The sequence below is a fragment of the Emys orbicularis genome, chromosome 4, assembly GCF_028017835.1.
Source record: "Emys orbicularis isolate rEmyOrb1 chromosome 4, rEmyOrb1.hap1, whole genome shotgun sequence".
Taxonomy (NCBI): domain Eukaryota; kingdom Metazoa; phylum Chordata; order Testudines; family Emydidae; genus Emys; species Emys orbicularis.
This window is the reverse complement of record NC_088686.1, coordinates 75,563,420-75,580,452: the sequence shown is the minus strand read 5'-3', so window position 1 is coordinate 75,580,452 and position 17,033 is coordinate 75,563,420. Positions and strand designations below refer to the sequence as shown.

The following is a 17,033-nucleotide window of genomic DNA, read 5'->3' as shown; positions in this document are numbered from 1 at the left end:
TCAAAGCTGAGTGGCAGGCACTGAGCATGCCCAGGGCACATGGTTGCTGGGTGGGAGAGTGGCAAGCAGAGGACTATTTGCAGGGGAAGGAAATCACCAGCCTGGAATAAGACAAGTCAATGCCCTCCAAGTTGGACTTGAGATGATCACAGAACACAGGAACTAGACAAATGTAGCAGGCCATCAGCAACCCAACTCCAACAGCAGTCACTGGCACAAGCTTCAGAGGAAGGCTTTCAAACCACACAAAGATCACAGGGCCAGGCAGTTAGAAATTACAATGGATAGATAATTACCTCAATGGTGGGGGAGGAGATTCCTTCCACAGCCTAGGCACACATTCCAGTCAGCCATCCTGCCAGATGAGAACCTCCTGAAATCCCACCTACCACTTCTGTTAGATATGGAATTTTTCACTTTGTACCCTACACTGTTATGTAGAGTTGTTGTGCCCTGCCTCTGAGCTGGCTGGATTTCAGTGATGCCTATTCATGCAGTTTGTAAAATACACTGGGATCCCTTGGGATAAAAGCTCTACAGAAACACTGGAGATTATATCAGCACACAACACATAGCAGAGGACATCCTTGGTTTGGGCCCATCACTCCGTGGTTCTTGTTGGTTCTGATCTAACCACTCCGCTAAGCACTGTGGCCTTTGTCTGAGGTGAATGAGAGTGTCATTTAAATCTTCAATTCCTGGTGTTTAGAAATACCTGCCTGCTCCGCCTTAGCAAATATCTGAGCTTCTGTCACTGAAGCATTAAATGGTACAAACCTGCACTCCTCCAACCCAACCACAGCATTATTGAGAACAGGGTGGTGATCAGGGACGACTGTAATGCTGGGAATTTTGGACCCTGGAAACAGGATTAGGAATCTGGCAAACCACTACACTATGGACAAGAATTTAAGGGTATGTCTACACTACAATAAAATAGCCGCGGCTGGCCCACATCAGCTGACTCGGGTTTGTGGAGCTCAGGCTATGGGGCTATAGAACTGTAGTGCAGATGTTTGGGCTTGGGGTGTAGCCTGGGCTCTGGGACCCTCCTCCCTAGCAAGGTCTCAGAGAACAGGCTCCAGCCTGAGCCTGAACATCTATGCTGAAATTGTATAGCCTCGCAGCCTGAGCCCACATCAGCCGACCAAGGCCAAATGCGGCTGTGCTGTGGCTCTTTTATCAGAGTGTAGACCAGTGGCTCTCAAACTTTTGTACTGGTGACCCCTTTCACACAGCAAGCCTCGGAGTGCGACCCGCCCCCCTTATACATTAAAAACACTTTTTAATATATTTAACACCATTATAAATGCTGGACGCAAAGCGGGTTTGGGGTGGAGGCTGACAGCTTGCAACCCCCCATGTAACAACCTCACAACCCACTCAGGGGTCCCGACCCCCAGTTTGAGAACCCCTGGTGTAGACATACCCTCAGAGACACTTTGGCCAGAATTATTCCACTCATCCTGAGCAGCCAAGGCTCTCTAGACACAAAGTAGCCTGGAAAAAGCCATTGTTTTAGGGACACACAACAATAGTGAGAATCTCCAAAAAGCTGGAGTGGCATCACTGAAGAGGAGAAAGGAGCCAGACTCCAGCCAAATGTCCCAAACAACCCAGAGAAGGAGATAATACCAGTGCAACTTTCATTTCACCAAGGGATCTGATATTCTTCGGGCCTGGGATTCTTTCCTCCCCCCGCCCCCAATTTCTCTTCACATGTAAGAACACAAAAACACAAACCAGGGTGCAGAGCTAGTGGAGGGGTGCATGGATAATGCAAGCTGAAGAAGTGGGAGAATCAAGTTGTGGGGGACTGGGGAGGGTTTCTAGCAGCAGGAGAGCTGGGCAAGCTGGAAATGGTTCCAGAGCAAAATCCTGACCTGCATCCCCACTCCCAGAACCTTCCAAAAACTCCAGTCACAGAGATCTCAGCTGTAACTGGCAAAGGGTGTTTGCAGTGCTCCAAGAGTTAATATATTTAAAAGGATGTTTGTGAAACAGGGAGGGAATCAGGAATGTTAGCGCTGCAGCCTAATTATCACTGAAGTATCAACAATATTAACCCTTTCCCATCTGCTCCCGGCAGCAGACACATCCAGTAAAGGCTGCCCCCACAGTCCAGCTACAGTAAAGGGTGTTGCATAGGAACAAGGCCACAAGCTTTGACTTTGCAAACTGTATGGTCCCCCACCAGTTAATGTGCCAATTGCTCAGACAGAAGTTAGTTACTGCCCTGAAGAACCAGGGGGAAGTGGCAATTCTGGTGTGATCAGCTAGAAGGTGCTGCAGCATGCCTTGGGTCATGGTGGGGCTCCAATGAATGCACCTCAGCCGAAGTGACCAGTCCTCACTCTAATAACTTCAGAGACAGTGAGATCTGGGAATGAATCTGAGTCAAACCGAGAACAATGGAAAATAAGAACTGCCACAGACATCCCAAAGGTTTGAGGCTCCCATCTCCCAAGATGTCAGCTGTCCCTGTTGTCTGCCACTGGTGGTTGGCACAGGGCAGGCCCCTTTCCACAAGCCCACATCTGATCCCACTGCAGAGGCAACACTCGAAGGAGTGGGAAGAGTGGGTCATTACCTGCTACTTCCACGATCTGGTGCCTAGCAATATCGTAGTATGGATCATCCCAGCGCAGGTGAGTGATGGGCTCAGGGGAGCGGTTGGTGTCCTCTGCACACAAAAAAACAGAAAACCAGCAATTAGCAGAAAAGCAGAAACGGACCTTGAGCAGCTCAGGGAGGGGCCTGGAAACACAGGGATGGGAACCGGAGGCTCAGTGACATGGGGAGAAGTTAATGCACTAGCCTGGCTTTCCTGAACACCTGTTTTGAAATCTTGATTTGGTCACAGGACAAGCAAGTGTTGTCAAGTCTCAGCCTTGTCCCTGGAAGGCAGCTGTGCGTGTCCCAAACCTCACAGCTCAGAACAGTGTCCAGTCAGTCAGCTTCTGCTCAGGACTCTCCTGAGCATGAAAATTCACCCAACATGTATGAGAGGAAAGGAGCCAAGGGCATTGTCAGGGCTGCTCACAGCACAGGTGCTTCTGCACATACCCTCCTGCCTACCCTGCATGCTTTGGCCGACTCACCTGTTCTCTCTGGGCATCAGAGCCCGCAAGGGCCCAGCCAGGTACTGCACTGTGGGCTTCGGGCACAAAATGATTCACACATCTCCATTTCCCAATCCTCGCATCCCAGATAGGACTGAGTTACAGTGTGAGAGGGTCACAGTTCCCTGCAACAGGCCAAGGCACAAGGTGTCCTGGAATACCTCTTGGCCTCAAAACCAGCCCTGCACCCAAATGTCTGCTGGCCCCAGCAGGGATGCCCACCTGACTTGGGAAAAACAGGCACTTCATCTTCTGGCCAGTTCTTATCATCTAAGGAAGCCAGTTTGAGCTGGCTCAGGGACTGGTTGGTGTCCTCCAGGTTAAGGTCATCCTGCAACTCCGAGAGCGGGTCCATGGCAATGGCCCCCAAACTCAGCTGCTTGCCTGAAGAGCCTAGAAGGAAAACTACAGAGATTCTTAAGTCAGACACATACAGATCACACAACCCCACTCCCACAGCCTATCCAGAGGCTCTTCCCTTGCTTCCCCTTCCCTCCCCACTCGGCCCATCCACTGACTTCCTACCCCTTCTCCTGACTTCCCCAACGACTGCTCACACTTTACCCTACCCAGAAACTTTCTCTCCCCCAAATCCCACCCACAGACCTCTTCTACTTGCAGCCATGGGCACCCTGAACAGCAGACGCTTCCCTTCTACCTCCTGTTGGGGGGGGGGAAAAAGAGTCCTAGCTAACCCTTCCAGGGAGTCTCTGCCCTGAGTCCAGCTGTGGCCTGACTGTTCTCCCCGCCCAGAGTACTCAATTTGGGATAGACACTGAGATACAAGGGAAGGTGACAGGCTATACCAGTCCCTCCCTGACACACTGACTGTACCAGCCATTATTTCCACACAACAACGCTCCTCCCTGCGCCAGTGGAGCTGGCATTGGGCCCAGCTGCTCGCACAGCAGGGCCCTGCTCTGGAAGCTTTCCCAGATTTCATGTCCCCCAGCTATAAGGGAGGGTCAGGGGGCTCTTAACAGCTATCTGCACTGGCACATATGGGTGCTTCAGTGCACTAGAAACAAAATCCTGTCGGGGGCAGCTTGATTTCACTGACTGGACTAAAATGCAAGGAGAACGCCAACGCCCCTCCCCCCACACAACCATTCTCCGTTTAGCATCACACACAGCAAAACCCTTCTCTCCCATCCCAACACGTAGGGCAAGAGGCTAGGATACACCTCATGTTATTTCCATAGCACAATAACCAGATGCAGGCAGCACTGCATAGGCTGTGCCACAATACTGAGGAGGCTAGGGAGTTTGGAGATTCCAGGGCACGAGAATCAATTGCTGCTGCTGAGACTTTTTCCTCAATCTCACCTGGGGTAAAACGTGTGTGCTACCCCAAAACTGAACTAAAGCAGCAGATCTTCAGAAGGTTCCCATTTCTTAAGGGAGCCCTCTAAGAAACAGACACTTGAGTTTAATGCTGATGCCCTGGTGATATGCAGGAAGCTGATGGATGGGACCAAGGTACAGATCCTGCTCTCAGGAACTAATATTAGCAGCACCATGAAGATGAGAATTCTGCGGCCAGCAGGCTGCATCCCAAAGGGAGCTATAACAAAGCAAGGCCAACGATGACACCACTGTTAAGACCATGGGTGGGGGCTGAGGTGGCTTTGTAGTGCTGCAGCCAGTGAGGCACCTGCCATTCACAGGGACGCACACATCCTGGGGGTGGTTCAGAGGGGAACTCAGGCATGTGCAGGCTGTAGAAGGACGGGTTCTGGGATGGGAAAGAGTCTTGTTTGTGTGTGAATGCCCAGAATGCAGTGGCTGGGAACTAAACAGCAGCAGAACACATGACCTTGCTTGAAAACTAACAAAGGAAGCTGTGGTTATAGACCCAAGATGGCTTTTTCCTGGAGTGCAGGAAGGTGGAGTAGCTTGATGTTTTGAATTCCGAGTTCCTACAGCTGCTTGTGAGATCCAAGGGTGCAAGAAGCCTACGAACAGTTAGTGTGACCAGGATGACATTCCAAACTCTAGAGAGTCTTGCTCATATACTTGGGGCTACACCCATTGCCAGGTTTGGGGTGGGGATTTTGCCAGGGCATTAGTTAGAACCTTGAGAGTTTGTCCCCTCCCTTTGGTAGGGGGTGTTGGGAGCACTGACCCTTCCTTATCTCTTCCCCAGGAACTCAGAGATAGTCTTTAACTCGTCCTTGGCTCCCTGATGTCTGGGAGCTATTGCAAGTCAAGTCAGATTCCCATAATCAGAGAGAGACAGACATATATGGGCAGAGGATCTTCGAGGCAAATCAGAAACTATGCAGGGCCTGACAGATCTGCAGTCAGCTAGAGAGCCAAGCAAAACTGTTCCCTGCCCGCCTCCTGAGAGCTGGAAGAGCTGCCTGACCTTCCCTTGGATCTCAGTAGGGACATGGAGCAGGACACTACACTCCTCTGGACCATGACCTAATGCTGGAACTATGCAGCAGCTGTAGTCAAATGACAACCAGCTCCCCACACCTAGCAACAACAGATTCAGTTTCTATAGCAACTGCAGCCAGCATTTGCAGTGATTTAGTCTGATTATAGAATCCCTAGCACCAGTATAATTTCCCCAATAATCCAGCAGACATTCAGGTGTGACGTCTGATAACCCTGGAGGTTGCATGGAAACTGTCCTCAGCTGGTCCCATCTCAGACCCTAGATCCCTGCAAGCTGCTGTCTTAACTCACAGCAACTTCAATAGGAATGGAGGGAATTCGGGTTCAGTCTTAACTGCTGCCACCCCCTAGATCAGTGGGGCACCTTTGACAGGAGTCCTCTACATCTTAGGGACTAAGTCCAAATTCTACCAGGCAGAGGTGGTGCTGGCCCAGGGGCAGCATGGAGCTGGGTTCCCTTAGTCCTCACCATAGGGAGTGCCACAGCCTGGCTTCAGGAACAGCTTGCAGCACGGAGCCACAGGCCCAAGTTATTGGTTTAAAAGCCAACATCAAGTGGATTCCACATTAGCAGGCTCCTCTCACTGGTGGGGTCTCCAATGCTGGCACCACATGGCATAGAGTGCAGCAGTCTCTAGGTTCCTTATAGTTCTGCAGTAAAAGAGGGCCTCAGTGCCCTGAGTGACGGCTGATGTTCCCACCCAAGAAGAGCCCTCCCCAGCCTTCGCTTCAGAGGTTGAACTTCCCAGCCCTTACACATGCAGACAGCTCCCCAAGTCCGGAGAGTGGGTTCAGGCTCCACGTGACAGAGAAACCCATGCCATGGAGATTCAAGGGGCAGCAGACTGAGCTAGCAGACTGACTCTTTGTGAGTTAGTCCCTCTTCCCCCTGAGAATTTCTAAGATGCTTTTCAGGATCCCTTCCAATACTGAGGTACCCAGCGCGGAGTGCAGTACCCCAAGGGAGGTCTTCCCAAAGCAGTGCGCCCCGCCCCACCCCACCCCTCTCCTTACTTTGGAATGGGAGGGCTCTGGGATTGAGGAGCCTAGAACTTAATGCAAGATCCCCATGGGGTCTCCCCAAGGAATAACCCCTCTCTGTTCCTCTGAAGTCTCTGCGTACATAGCCTCTTACTGACACTGGCTTTTTTGCAGCACTATCACATCACGAACTTGTCTCATTTGCTGCCTTCTCCACCAGGTTCTCAGCTATTTTTGCTCCCCAGGCTTCCCCCTCCAACTGAGTCTGGGGTTTGGTCATTTTTCTCCCAGATGCATTATTTATTTCAATATAATACTCTACACCAAAGAACGCTCATCTACAACACCAACTGCTTTTGACATATATTTAAATACATTAAAGAAGAAATACATCATCAAGCAAAGAAGCAATTCTCCTTCCTCAACCACATCTCATGTTCGTCAGCAACTGCCAGACCCAATATGGATAAAAATTCTAGGGCCCTTTGAGTTATTTCTCTGTCCTTGCTCTGCAACTCCTGCCAGTTTAATCTCTGCTGCACACATAATTATTTTGCCTTACAAGTCAGAGAAGGTCCCTAACCCATTACTGTGGGCAAAGATGTTAGCAATTTTTATACAAATATACACAGAATTTTTTTTTACCCAGTTCAGCGTCAACATCACCCTCACAGCCCATTCAACACACCAGGACTTATAACTCACCACTGAACTAGCCCAGTCTCTCAGAAAGAGCCTGGAAAAACAGATATGCCTTGAAACCAGCCAACTCAGGCACTGCAAGAATGAGTTCCAGAGTCCATGATGCCCAACCCCCAGTGACAATATCCTGCCCAACCCCCACCTCGAAGTTTGGGAGCGGTTAGCTCTAACGTCTCAGCTGACTACACCTGCAGAGGTATCACTCTGAGAGAGAGACGCCAACCAAGCAAAGACCCTCTAACCTAGCAGAGACCCAGGAAGGAAGCAGAAAAGCTGAACTCAGGTTTATCCCCCAGAGTCCCAGCACAAGCTGCACAGGCTGCTTATCTGTTTCCCTCCGGACCCACCCACCACACAAGTTTTGCTGAATTTCTGAGGAACTGGAGTCATGTGACAGCCACAAACCCAGTTCCTTCTGGCCTACCCCCTTGTAGCTCAGCCTCCTCTGCAAACCTGGATACCTTGAGCCAAACTAAAGATTCAGACAGCACGATTCAAAAAGGGAATGGACATTTATATGAAAAACAAGAATATCAGGAATTCTAACTGTTAATGCTAACAAAAAGTTGGAAAGGATATTAAACCTCATGTGTCACAGCTTAAGAAAAATCTAACCATTAGAGTTCAGGATGAGACCTAATGGGGCAGGAGGCAGGTGGATATTGTACCACATCTTCCTACAGCAGAGTTCTTACACTTGCATCTGAAGCATTTGGTACTAGCCATTATTGGAGACAGAATATTGGACTAGATGGACCTTGGGTCTGCTTTAGTATGACAATGTCTATGTTCCAAATTCAGCACTACAGAAGGCAGTGTATCTTCACCGATTTCAACAGAGCAGCCTGAGCTTACACCAGGGTTTGATCCCGTATTCAAATCCCATATATGTATGAACAACAATATAAAGTGACCTCCTGGGCACCTGATCCAGAAGAGACATTTCCCTCGCAGGGTCCCTTAATCTCCTGTTGTCTCCCCAGTACCCTAGTCTATCTTGTGTCCCAAATGTTAATTGTGAATGTGGATCTTTGACAAATACTTTGGGGAAAACTGAAGCATATTACAGTTCCTGATCTTTGCTTCTGTCCCACATAGAAACAGTCTTCTCCTTACAGAGCTCCAGCACATCCTTAAACCTGAACTCTCCTACCCAGCCCGTCTGACTCCCCCTCCATCAAACTGAGGTTCTAGAACTTCTTCTGCCCTCTAGGCTCACTGGTCTGCACTCACTAGCACTCACCGGCCTGCCAAGCCTCACACAGTTCTCCCTGAGCACAAAGGAATAAAATCAACCCAGGCTCCTAAACCAAGCCCCTTCCAAGACACAGGCACCCCGCACCCTCCACCCACCAATCTACCCATCGACAGCCGTATCATCATCATCATCACCACCATCACCACCACCTCGGCAGAGCATCCTGGCTCTGTTAAATAGTGGATTTTGGTCTATCACTGCCCAAGCCTCAGGAAACTCTCCTGAATCCAAGAGTTCATAAATGATCCATTAAAAGGCCTTCAATTCCCTTTAGCACTGTAAACCTGGGCATTAGCCAGCCTTGGGGCCCTGAGCATTGTAAGTGCTGATTGCCTTATCTGAACAAGTTCTGCTCCCATTCTGTATGCGCTCTCCACCCTGTTCCAATACAAACCCACTGGGCTAGCCTCTAACCCTGCTCTTCCCTACCCTATTTGCAGCTTTCCTCAAGTGGGAGGGGGTGTTCTAGGAAGGTCACCTAGACACTTAAACTTTGAAAGTGCAAAGGAAGCCAGGGAAAGGCACAATGTCTGAGTAGCCAAAGGGACGATAGAAAAAGCATTTTCTGGTCTCCTCCCTCTAAAAAAGCGGTGGCCAGTGAGTATTCTGAGTACACCCCATCCAAAGGGTACAAAGAGTGGTTTCTGCCTGGGGCTGACCACTTACCGCCAAACCTGCCTAACTTTTTTTTAATATAACAACGACATTCTGAGACTAGAAATGCAAACTAGGAGATCTCTATTTGCAGCGTGAACAACTTTTTGTCTGGGAATTTCCTTATTTTTAAAAAGAAAACTAAAAGGTCTAAGGCCTCGCTCCCGCCCGGAATGGTGGACCTGGGTGCAGCCCCAGCGCATAGTAGACAGCTCCGCAGCTGGACACCCGGCCTGCCAAGCCCCACACACGGCCCAGTTCTCCCCGAGCAGAAAGGAATAAAACCAACCCGGACTCCTAAGCCAAGCCCCTTCCAAGACACAGGCACCCCCCAATCTACCTATCGACCGCCCCGCGCCGCTCCCCCGCGCCGGCAGCTTTGCGGACGTCAGCTCCCTGACCCCCCGTCTCCCCGCGCGGGGAGCGAGAACCGCGATCCCCTCAGCCCCCGGCCCGACACCACGGCACTGCCCGCTGACAGCGCGGTCCCGGGCCAAGCCACGGGGAGAACCCCGGAGTCCGGGCGGCCAGTGCCCCGCTCCAACCGCCAGGCCGCGCTCCCCGCCCGGACCCGAACCCCGCAGGCCGGCGCCGCCCCCCCACTACCTCCCGCGACACCGACCCCCACCCGACACCGCGACCGCCGCTTCCGCCCCCCTCACCAGTCGGCCGCTCCCGGAGGTTCCCGCCTGTCAAACCTGCTCATAAACATCCGCCTCCGAACCGGAAGAGGAATCCTCTCTCCATGGAAACGGCGGCCCGCCCCCATTCTCCACTTCCGGTCCCCGACGCCTTCTGGGTTCCGAGAGAAAGTGGTCCGGACGCGGCCGTTGGCTCCGCGGATAGTTCTGTCCCAAAGGGGGCAGCCAGGAGCGGGAACCCTGTTCTCGGTTCGGGCCGCTCCCGCCCGGAACCGGGCCGGCGCGCGCCTCTGCGGTGCAGCGGCAGGATCCGGCCCCGGGCCGGCATGGAGCGGAGCCACCTCGGTGAGTGGCACGGCCGGCGCTGGCCGGGAAAGCGGGGGCTGCCCTGGGGCCTGCGCCTCCCATGTAACGCCGCCGCTCCCTTGTCTCCCCGCAGGCCGTGAGAAGCGCCCCGTCCGCGGCCACCCGGGGCGGATCCGAGACCCGCCCGCGCAGCCTGGCGCGTCCTGCGGAGCCCTGCGGAGCCTCCCTCCCGGACTGGCCCTGGGGCCCTCCCTCGCCCAGGAACCGGGCATGGGCGTCTGGTGCGTGGGGAGAGCCCTGTCGCCGGGAGCGCTCTTCGGGGCCCGGGCGGAGGGGGAGCTGGACTGTGCGGCAGAGACAGCGCCCTCGGAGGTACGGTAGGGCTGGGGGGCCTGACAGGCAAAACCCAGCGCAGCTCCAGTAGCACCCAGCTGAGTGGGGCGGGCAGGACTCCCTGTCCACCACCGAGGCTTATCATGAAAGAAAGGGAAGGGGGAAAGACTAAGGTCTCAGCTCAGGTGCACAGCCTGGCGCTGCCCTGCTAAAGAACCCAGATGTCCAGCTGTGAACCGTCTGCTGAAGCTCTTTGTTCTCTGTTCTCTACTGCCCAGTGCCTGGCTCCCATGTGCAGCATTTGCCTCGGCATTTCCAGTGTGGCAGGGGGAGTCTGCAAGCACCCAACACTAGGTGTCAGGCCTCACTTTTAGTCAGGTCCTTATTGTCTGCCCATCACTATGGGATCTGAGTGCCTGAGTCGCTACAGAGACTGGTTACAGGAAGTGCCAGGAGCATCAGCCAACTCCCAATTAGGGGGCAGCCACTGGGCTTGTAGGCCTATTCTGAATTCATTTTGCTTTTCAGGCAATTCAGTCTGGCTGCTGCTGCAGTGATGAATCCATTTGTGTGAGGAGCCCTAGCTGGAGGAGGTTAGTAGCTGTATATGGAACAACATGGGAGTTCCCTTTGGGACATACTGTAAGTGTAAAGAGAGGATCTGTAGCCACTGTAACACTGTGGGGTGGTCTCACTAGGCAGTGTCAGGCTTGGCCAATACACGGATGGCAAACTTCCAAAAAATAGCCCAGGTGCTTCAGAATATGGTGTTGGTAACTCATCATGGGGTATTTTTCAGTTGTCAGTTCTGTGCCCTAGTTGAATGTTGCATTGCTGGAAGGTGCCATCTTCCATGTTCTGCCCCACAGTTGGCTGCATTTCAGGGGTGGGTGAAATGCTCCCTGGCTGTATAAGGGCTTCTTTAGGATGAAAGATGCTGTGTAAATGTGATCTCACTCTTCCCTCATGTATGTAAGGGGAACGATGGATTCTTGGCTGTCTGTGTGGAGAGAGTTTGTTTCTGTAGCAGGGCCTCCCAGTGACCCATCTGGAAAGCTAAAGTGACATAGACACCTGGTGAAGAGTGTTTTAAGGAGTCGTAGAGGGCTTTATTCTGGAGCTAGTTTGTAGCTACATGCAGCCCAAGAATTCAGAACATGTTCTTATCAAGACATCAGGGGCCTCTTGTAGGAAGTTAAAGGGCTTCTTTCCTAGGGGGACTCTTCTCAGTTAACTAAAGTTTGATCCTTCAGAGCTTGGCACTCCCATTGAAGGCAATAGGATCTCCATGTGCCCCAAGTAGGTGCTGACATTGAGCTTGGTGTCTTGCAGCTTGGTGAAGCGAGGCCGGGGGGAGGATGAGGCAAACGTGGCTTTGGTGTGGATCAGTGGAAGGCTCCACATCCGAGTGCGGCATCCTATCGCTGCAGGCACTGAGTTGCTGTACTGGCCTACAGAGGCCCAAGCTGGTCCTGCCCAAGTGGAGGGGAGAATGCTGCAGAGCGTATCGGAGGGGATAGCTGTTCCTGATGAGAAGAAGCCAAAGGGGCAGCTGGCAGTGGCAGCTGTGACAGAGACAGCAACTCCAGAGGCAGAGGCTGTGGTGCAAAGGGAAGGAGCCTCTCCATGTGGGAATGCATCAGAACCCTTTGCAGGTACGTTCCTTTCACAGGATATATGCAAACCTTGTTCTCCTCTTATGAAAAGGCTATGACTACAGTGCTGTTAGGCAAAGATCATTCTGTGATTCTGGGGACCCCATAACCAAAGTGTCTTCAGAGCTTGGAGCATTGGTGCAGTCCCAGAATAAGGCAGGCTTTAGGGATTGCGAACCCCTGGGGGAGAATTTGGAGGGACCTATAAATTCAATAAGCGATTCCTCCCACACCATTGTTGTAGGGATTGAGGCCCCTCCCCTTGGGAATGGGGAAATAATGCTGCCCTGCCTTCCCCACTCTCTCAGAAGAGGAGGGTGTAGTATGGGGAGGAGGATACTGTCTAGTGTGCCAGGAAAGAGGCTAAATATCCCACAACCGAGGCAGATTCTTCCTATCTCCATAGTGAGCATTATGGAGGTGTAATGGGGACTTGCCTATTTTGTTGCTGGTCAGATACCCAGGTGGGAGGTGGGCTGCTGTCTCTGAAGTGGCTGTAACTACATATCACACAGAAGGTAGCCGTGTTAGTCTGTATCTACAAAAACAACAAGGAGTCTGGTGGCACCTTAAAGACTAACAGATTTATTTGGGCATAAGCTTTCGTGGGTAAAAACCTCACTTCTTCAGAAGTGAGGTTTTTACCCACAAAAGCTTATGCCCAAATAAATCTGTTAGTCTTTAAGGTGCCACCAGACTCCTTGTTGTTTTTATATCACACAGAAGTGACTCTTCATGGCTCTAATCACAGCTGCATTCTCCTCCTCCTGTTCTGAATGTCCCCTTGCGGTTAGTGTTTGTGTAGAACTATCCATTTTTGAGGAGTCCAGAAGACATACTAGCAGCTGGGACTCAATGGCCAACACTCTGGCCCTGCAGCCCCCTGGGCCCTGTGACTGACACCCTGACCCTACATCACTTCAGGAAGTGGCAATGCAGAATGGAGAATGTTGCAGTTCCTAGCCTTACCAGCCATGACACAGCTCCCCAAAGTCCTGCCTGGATGTGCTGGGGTTGAAATCCCTCCCCTGTTTGGAGAGAGGCATCTAGGAGCCAGATGCTTGATGTTCCTGGGTAGGGTGGAGTGTCTGTCTCTGAGTTCCTCCATTTTCTCTGTTCCAGACAGCACAAGCCGGTTGTCTTCCAATAGCCAATGTTGATTTTCCCCCTGTTGTGTGTCTGTGCAGGGGATCCTGATAACTCCAAGGTGATGGAGAATGAAACTAGAGCCAAAGGCAGGAGGCAGCCAGCCAAACGTTCTCACAGGCTACAAGACAACAGCAGGAAGGAGGAGGAAAGCATGACCCCTGGACATGAGTCTGGGGAAACCAAGGTGCAGAGGAAAGAGAACCAGCACCATGAGAGCACCACAGCAGCTAAGGCTAACAGCAGATGCAAAGAGGACTCAGTCAAGGAGATGGACCCCCAACCCAAGGCTGAGAGAGCAGATGGGGAGCCAAAAGAGGCATGTCGTGGGAAGCTCCATCTGCCGTTGTCTCCCCCAAACGGGGTTCGACTCAGCGCTCGCTTGGCTGGGAAGCCGCGCAAGGTGCATGCACTGACCGGCCAGTGCCTGCAGGAGTGCAATGCTAGGGTGTCTGGGCAGGAGGCCAAGAGGCCAAGCACTTCCGAGGGAGGTGGTGCAGAGACATGCAAGAAAGTAGGGCAGGTTTCCAAAGGCCATTCCAAACTAGAGCCCCTGGTGCAAAGGAAGAAGGGCCTGTCTGATGGTCCTGATGATCTGGACAAGTACCCAGAAGTGGAGGTCAGTATTGCACTGGAGGAGGGGCCTTCTGGGAGCCTGGGTGTATCTCAGCAGAAGTCCCTGCCACATGGGGATGAGGCTGGTGAGCGCAGGTATCGCTGTGGGGAGTGCGGCAAGGCCTTCCTCCAGCTCTGCCACCTCAAGAAACACAGGTTCACCCACACTGGCTACAAGCCTTTCCTCTGCACTGAATGTGGCAAGAGCTATAGCTCTGAGGAGAGCTTCAAGGCCCACGTGCTCTTCCATCGGGGTGTGCGCCCCTTCCACTGCAAGCAGTGTGACAAGGCCTATGGCACTAAGCGGGACCTGAGGGAGCACGAGGTGCTGCACACGGGCGAGCGGCCCTTTGCCTGTGAGGAGTGCGGCAAGACATTCGCCCGCCGGCCCTCCCTCCGCATCCACCGGAAGATCCACCTCATGAAGGAGCTCAACCTAGCCAACCCCAAAGTATGCAAGTGTGCCATCTGTGAGCGTTACCTGGCCAACCCTGGCTCCCTCCGCAACCACATGCGCCTGCACACTGGGGAGAAGCCCTACATCTGCCCCTACTGTGGCAAGGACTTCCGGCAGCAGGGCAACCTGCGCGGCCACCTGCGGCTCCACACCGGCGAGAAGCCCTACAAGTGTCGCTTCTGTGGGGACGCCTTCCCCCAGCTGCCAGAGCTGCGGCGGCACCTCATCTCCCACACTGGGGAGGCCCACCTGTGCACGGTATGTGGCAAGGCGCTGAAGGACCCCCACACGCTGCGGGCCCATGAGCGCCTCCATACCGGCGAGCGCCCTTTCAAGTGCGAGCAGTGTGGCAAGGCATACACGCTGGCCACCAAGCTGCGCCGGCACCAGAAATCCCACCTGGAGGACATGCCTTACAAGTGTGATGTCTGTGGCATGGGCTATACCCTTCTGCAGAGCCTCAAGCGCCACAAGGTCACCCACAAGGGGGCCAGAGACTCCATTAAGCTGGTGGAGGCTGCAGTCTTGCTGGGCATGGACATGCCAAAGGCTGCAAGGAAGAGGCTCAAGAGGAAGGTCCCTCAGGAGACGGGTACTGAGGAGCCTACAGTGCTCATGGTGCAGTCAGTGGAGATGCAAGCACCAATAAATGAGGCAGAGCTTATGATAACTGCCAATGGGCATTACATTGCCACTTACCAGCCCCCAGGCAGCCCCCCAGAGTCTGGGGTGCGCAGGGTGCTGGGCAGCGCAGCCCGTGCTGGGCACCTGGAAACGAACAATGACATCATTGAGATCACGATCTCTGAGCACGAACACAAATGTATCATCATGCAGGACGAAGGCTCCCCCAGTGACGTGGTCATCATCCAGGAGGGCGTGGGTTTCGGTGCTGTAGCCGAGGTGGTGGAGGTAGAGACGGGGACCTGACACCCAGCCTCTTCCCAACCCGTTTGACTTCTCTACAGCTATACAGAATATAAAATCTATTTTCTAACTTGTGTGTGTTGTCTGTGTTGCTGGGAGACCAGGCCCTACCAAGCAGGATGAGTGGCCAGCAGTGCTTCACACCTGTTCGTGGAGAGGTCAGGAGGGTGTGACATAAGGCCTGGTCTACACTAGGAAATTAGGTTGGTGTAACTATGTCGCTCAGGGATGTGAAAAATCCGGCATAGTCAGCGCTAGGTTGATGGGAGAATTCTCCTGTTGACTTAGCTACCGTCTCTCAGGGAGGTGGATTACCTACATTAATGGGAGAACCCCTACCATCGGCATAATTAGTGTCTTCACTGAAGAGCTACAGCTGCACCACTGCAGTGTTTTAAGTATAGACAAGCCCTAAATATCACTAACCCAGGACTCTGGCAGCTGCCCCTCTCTGCTGGAAATCTATAGGTAGTGTGTGCTGGGCCTGGTGAAAGGAAAACACTGGCTGATGCGGTGAGAAACTCATTACAGAGGAAATCCCACTTATAACTAATGCAAAAGACAGTGCCAGTGCTGTCCTGTCCCCAGACTGCTTAAGGGTTAAATGAGCACCATTGCTCTGCAGTGCTCAGGGCTGGCTCTAGGTTTTTTGCCACCCCAAGCAAAAAAATGTTTGGCTGCCCCCCAGCCCTGGGCTACCCCTCCCCGCACCCCCTGCCACCCCAGCCCTGGGCTCTCCCCCCCACACACACACACCCCCCCTGCTGCCCCAGCTCTGGGCTTCCCCCATCCCCCCACCAGTGCCCCCCACCCACAAACCCCCTGCCGCCCCAGCCCTGGGCTCTTCCCCCTCCACCTGCACCCCCTGCCGCCCCAGCCCTAGGCTCTCCCCCCACCCACACCCCCTGCTGCTCCAGCTCTGGGCTCCCCTCTTCCCCCCCACCAGTGCTCCCCCACCCCCACACCTCCTGCCGCCTCAGGCCTGGACTCTCCCCCTTCCACCCGCACCCCCTGCCGCCCCAGCCCTGGGCTCTCCCCTGCCAACTGTACCCTCCTTCCGCCCCAGCCCTGGGTCACTGGTAACTCGCTCCCAGGGTGGGTCATTGAGCAGTAATTTTAGATGTGCACAGAACACAGACAGGATTGGTTCCCATATGATTACAGAACTCTAGTAAAGTGGAACAATTTTCAGCTTGTGTGATTGGAGGATATCTGGAAGCATATTATAAGACTGTCCTCCATAAATGAGGAAAAGTTAAGGTGCCTTTATTATTCTTTTGTTCCACTCTTCGTTTCTATGGGGAATTTGCCAATGCAATATCACTGTCTTCCTTTTAAACAAATAAAACTAAAAAAAAAAAAAAGGCAATGGCTTTTGAAAATAGCAATTCCAGTCCTAATAACCACTGGGGAGCATTTCTTGCTCAATTTTATCCTACTTTTTCTACAGCAAGTTACAGTGGATCAGTATATTTGATTTGGGAAAAATGAAGTAACAGCTGCCCGAATTGAGCTTGAGCACTCCTGAATGTTGAGGTGTTCAAATCTGGAGGGCAGGTGCTAGATTCCCTTTCTGAATATTAGCTAAATCTGGAAAGGAAAAATCATTTTCTGCTTCCATGGCTCAGATGTGGAAATCCTCCTACATGCCTGGTACTGTATCTAAAGCTGCCCCGGTCCAGAGCCTCCCCTCCCTTACTTTTCATTTTAAATTCTAGTGGGATCCACGTACCTCCCTTGCTACGCTTCAGATAGAGAGGGGCACTGTCCATTTAGTCCACCCAATTCTTTCTTTGGGGGCTGCAAGGTGAGGTCACACCAGTATCCCTAATC

General features: G+C 52.7%; 1 protein-coding gene across 2 annotated transcripts in view; it reads right to left on the bottom strand.

Moving 5' to 3' along the window:
- Positions 1–9,856, bottom strand: part of ARHGAP1 (Rho GTPase activating protein 1) — a 31,522-nt gene extending 21,666 nt beyond the window's left edge. Inside the window, exons 1-3 of one of the 2 annotated variants that reach the window (XM_065402994.1) lie at positions 9,783–9,856; positions 3,345–3,527; positions 2,591–2,683 (exon numbers count right to left, since the gene is read on the bottom strand). In XM_065402994.1, coding sequence (XP_065259066.1) covers positions 2,591–2,683; positions 3,345–3,477 — 226 coding nt within the window. In that variant the 5' untranslated portion in view covers positions 3,478–3,527; positions 9,783–9,856. The remainder of the gene's footprint in view (positions 1–2,590; positions 2,684–3,344; positions 3,528–9,782) is intronic. The other variant, XM_065402995.1, reaches the window with a different exon arrangement.
- Positions 9,857–17,033: the final 7,177 nt, after the last annotated feature.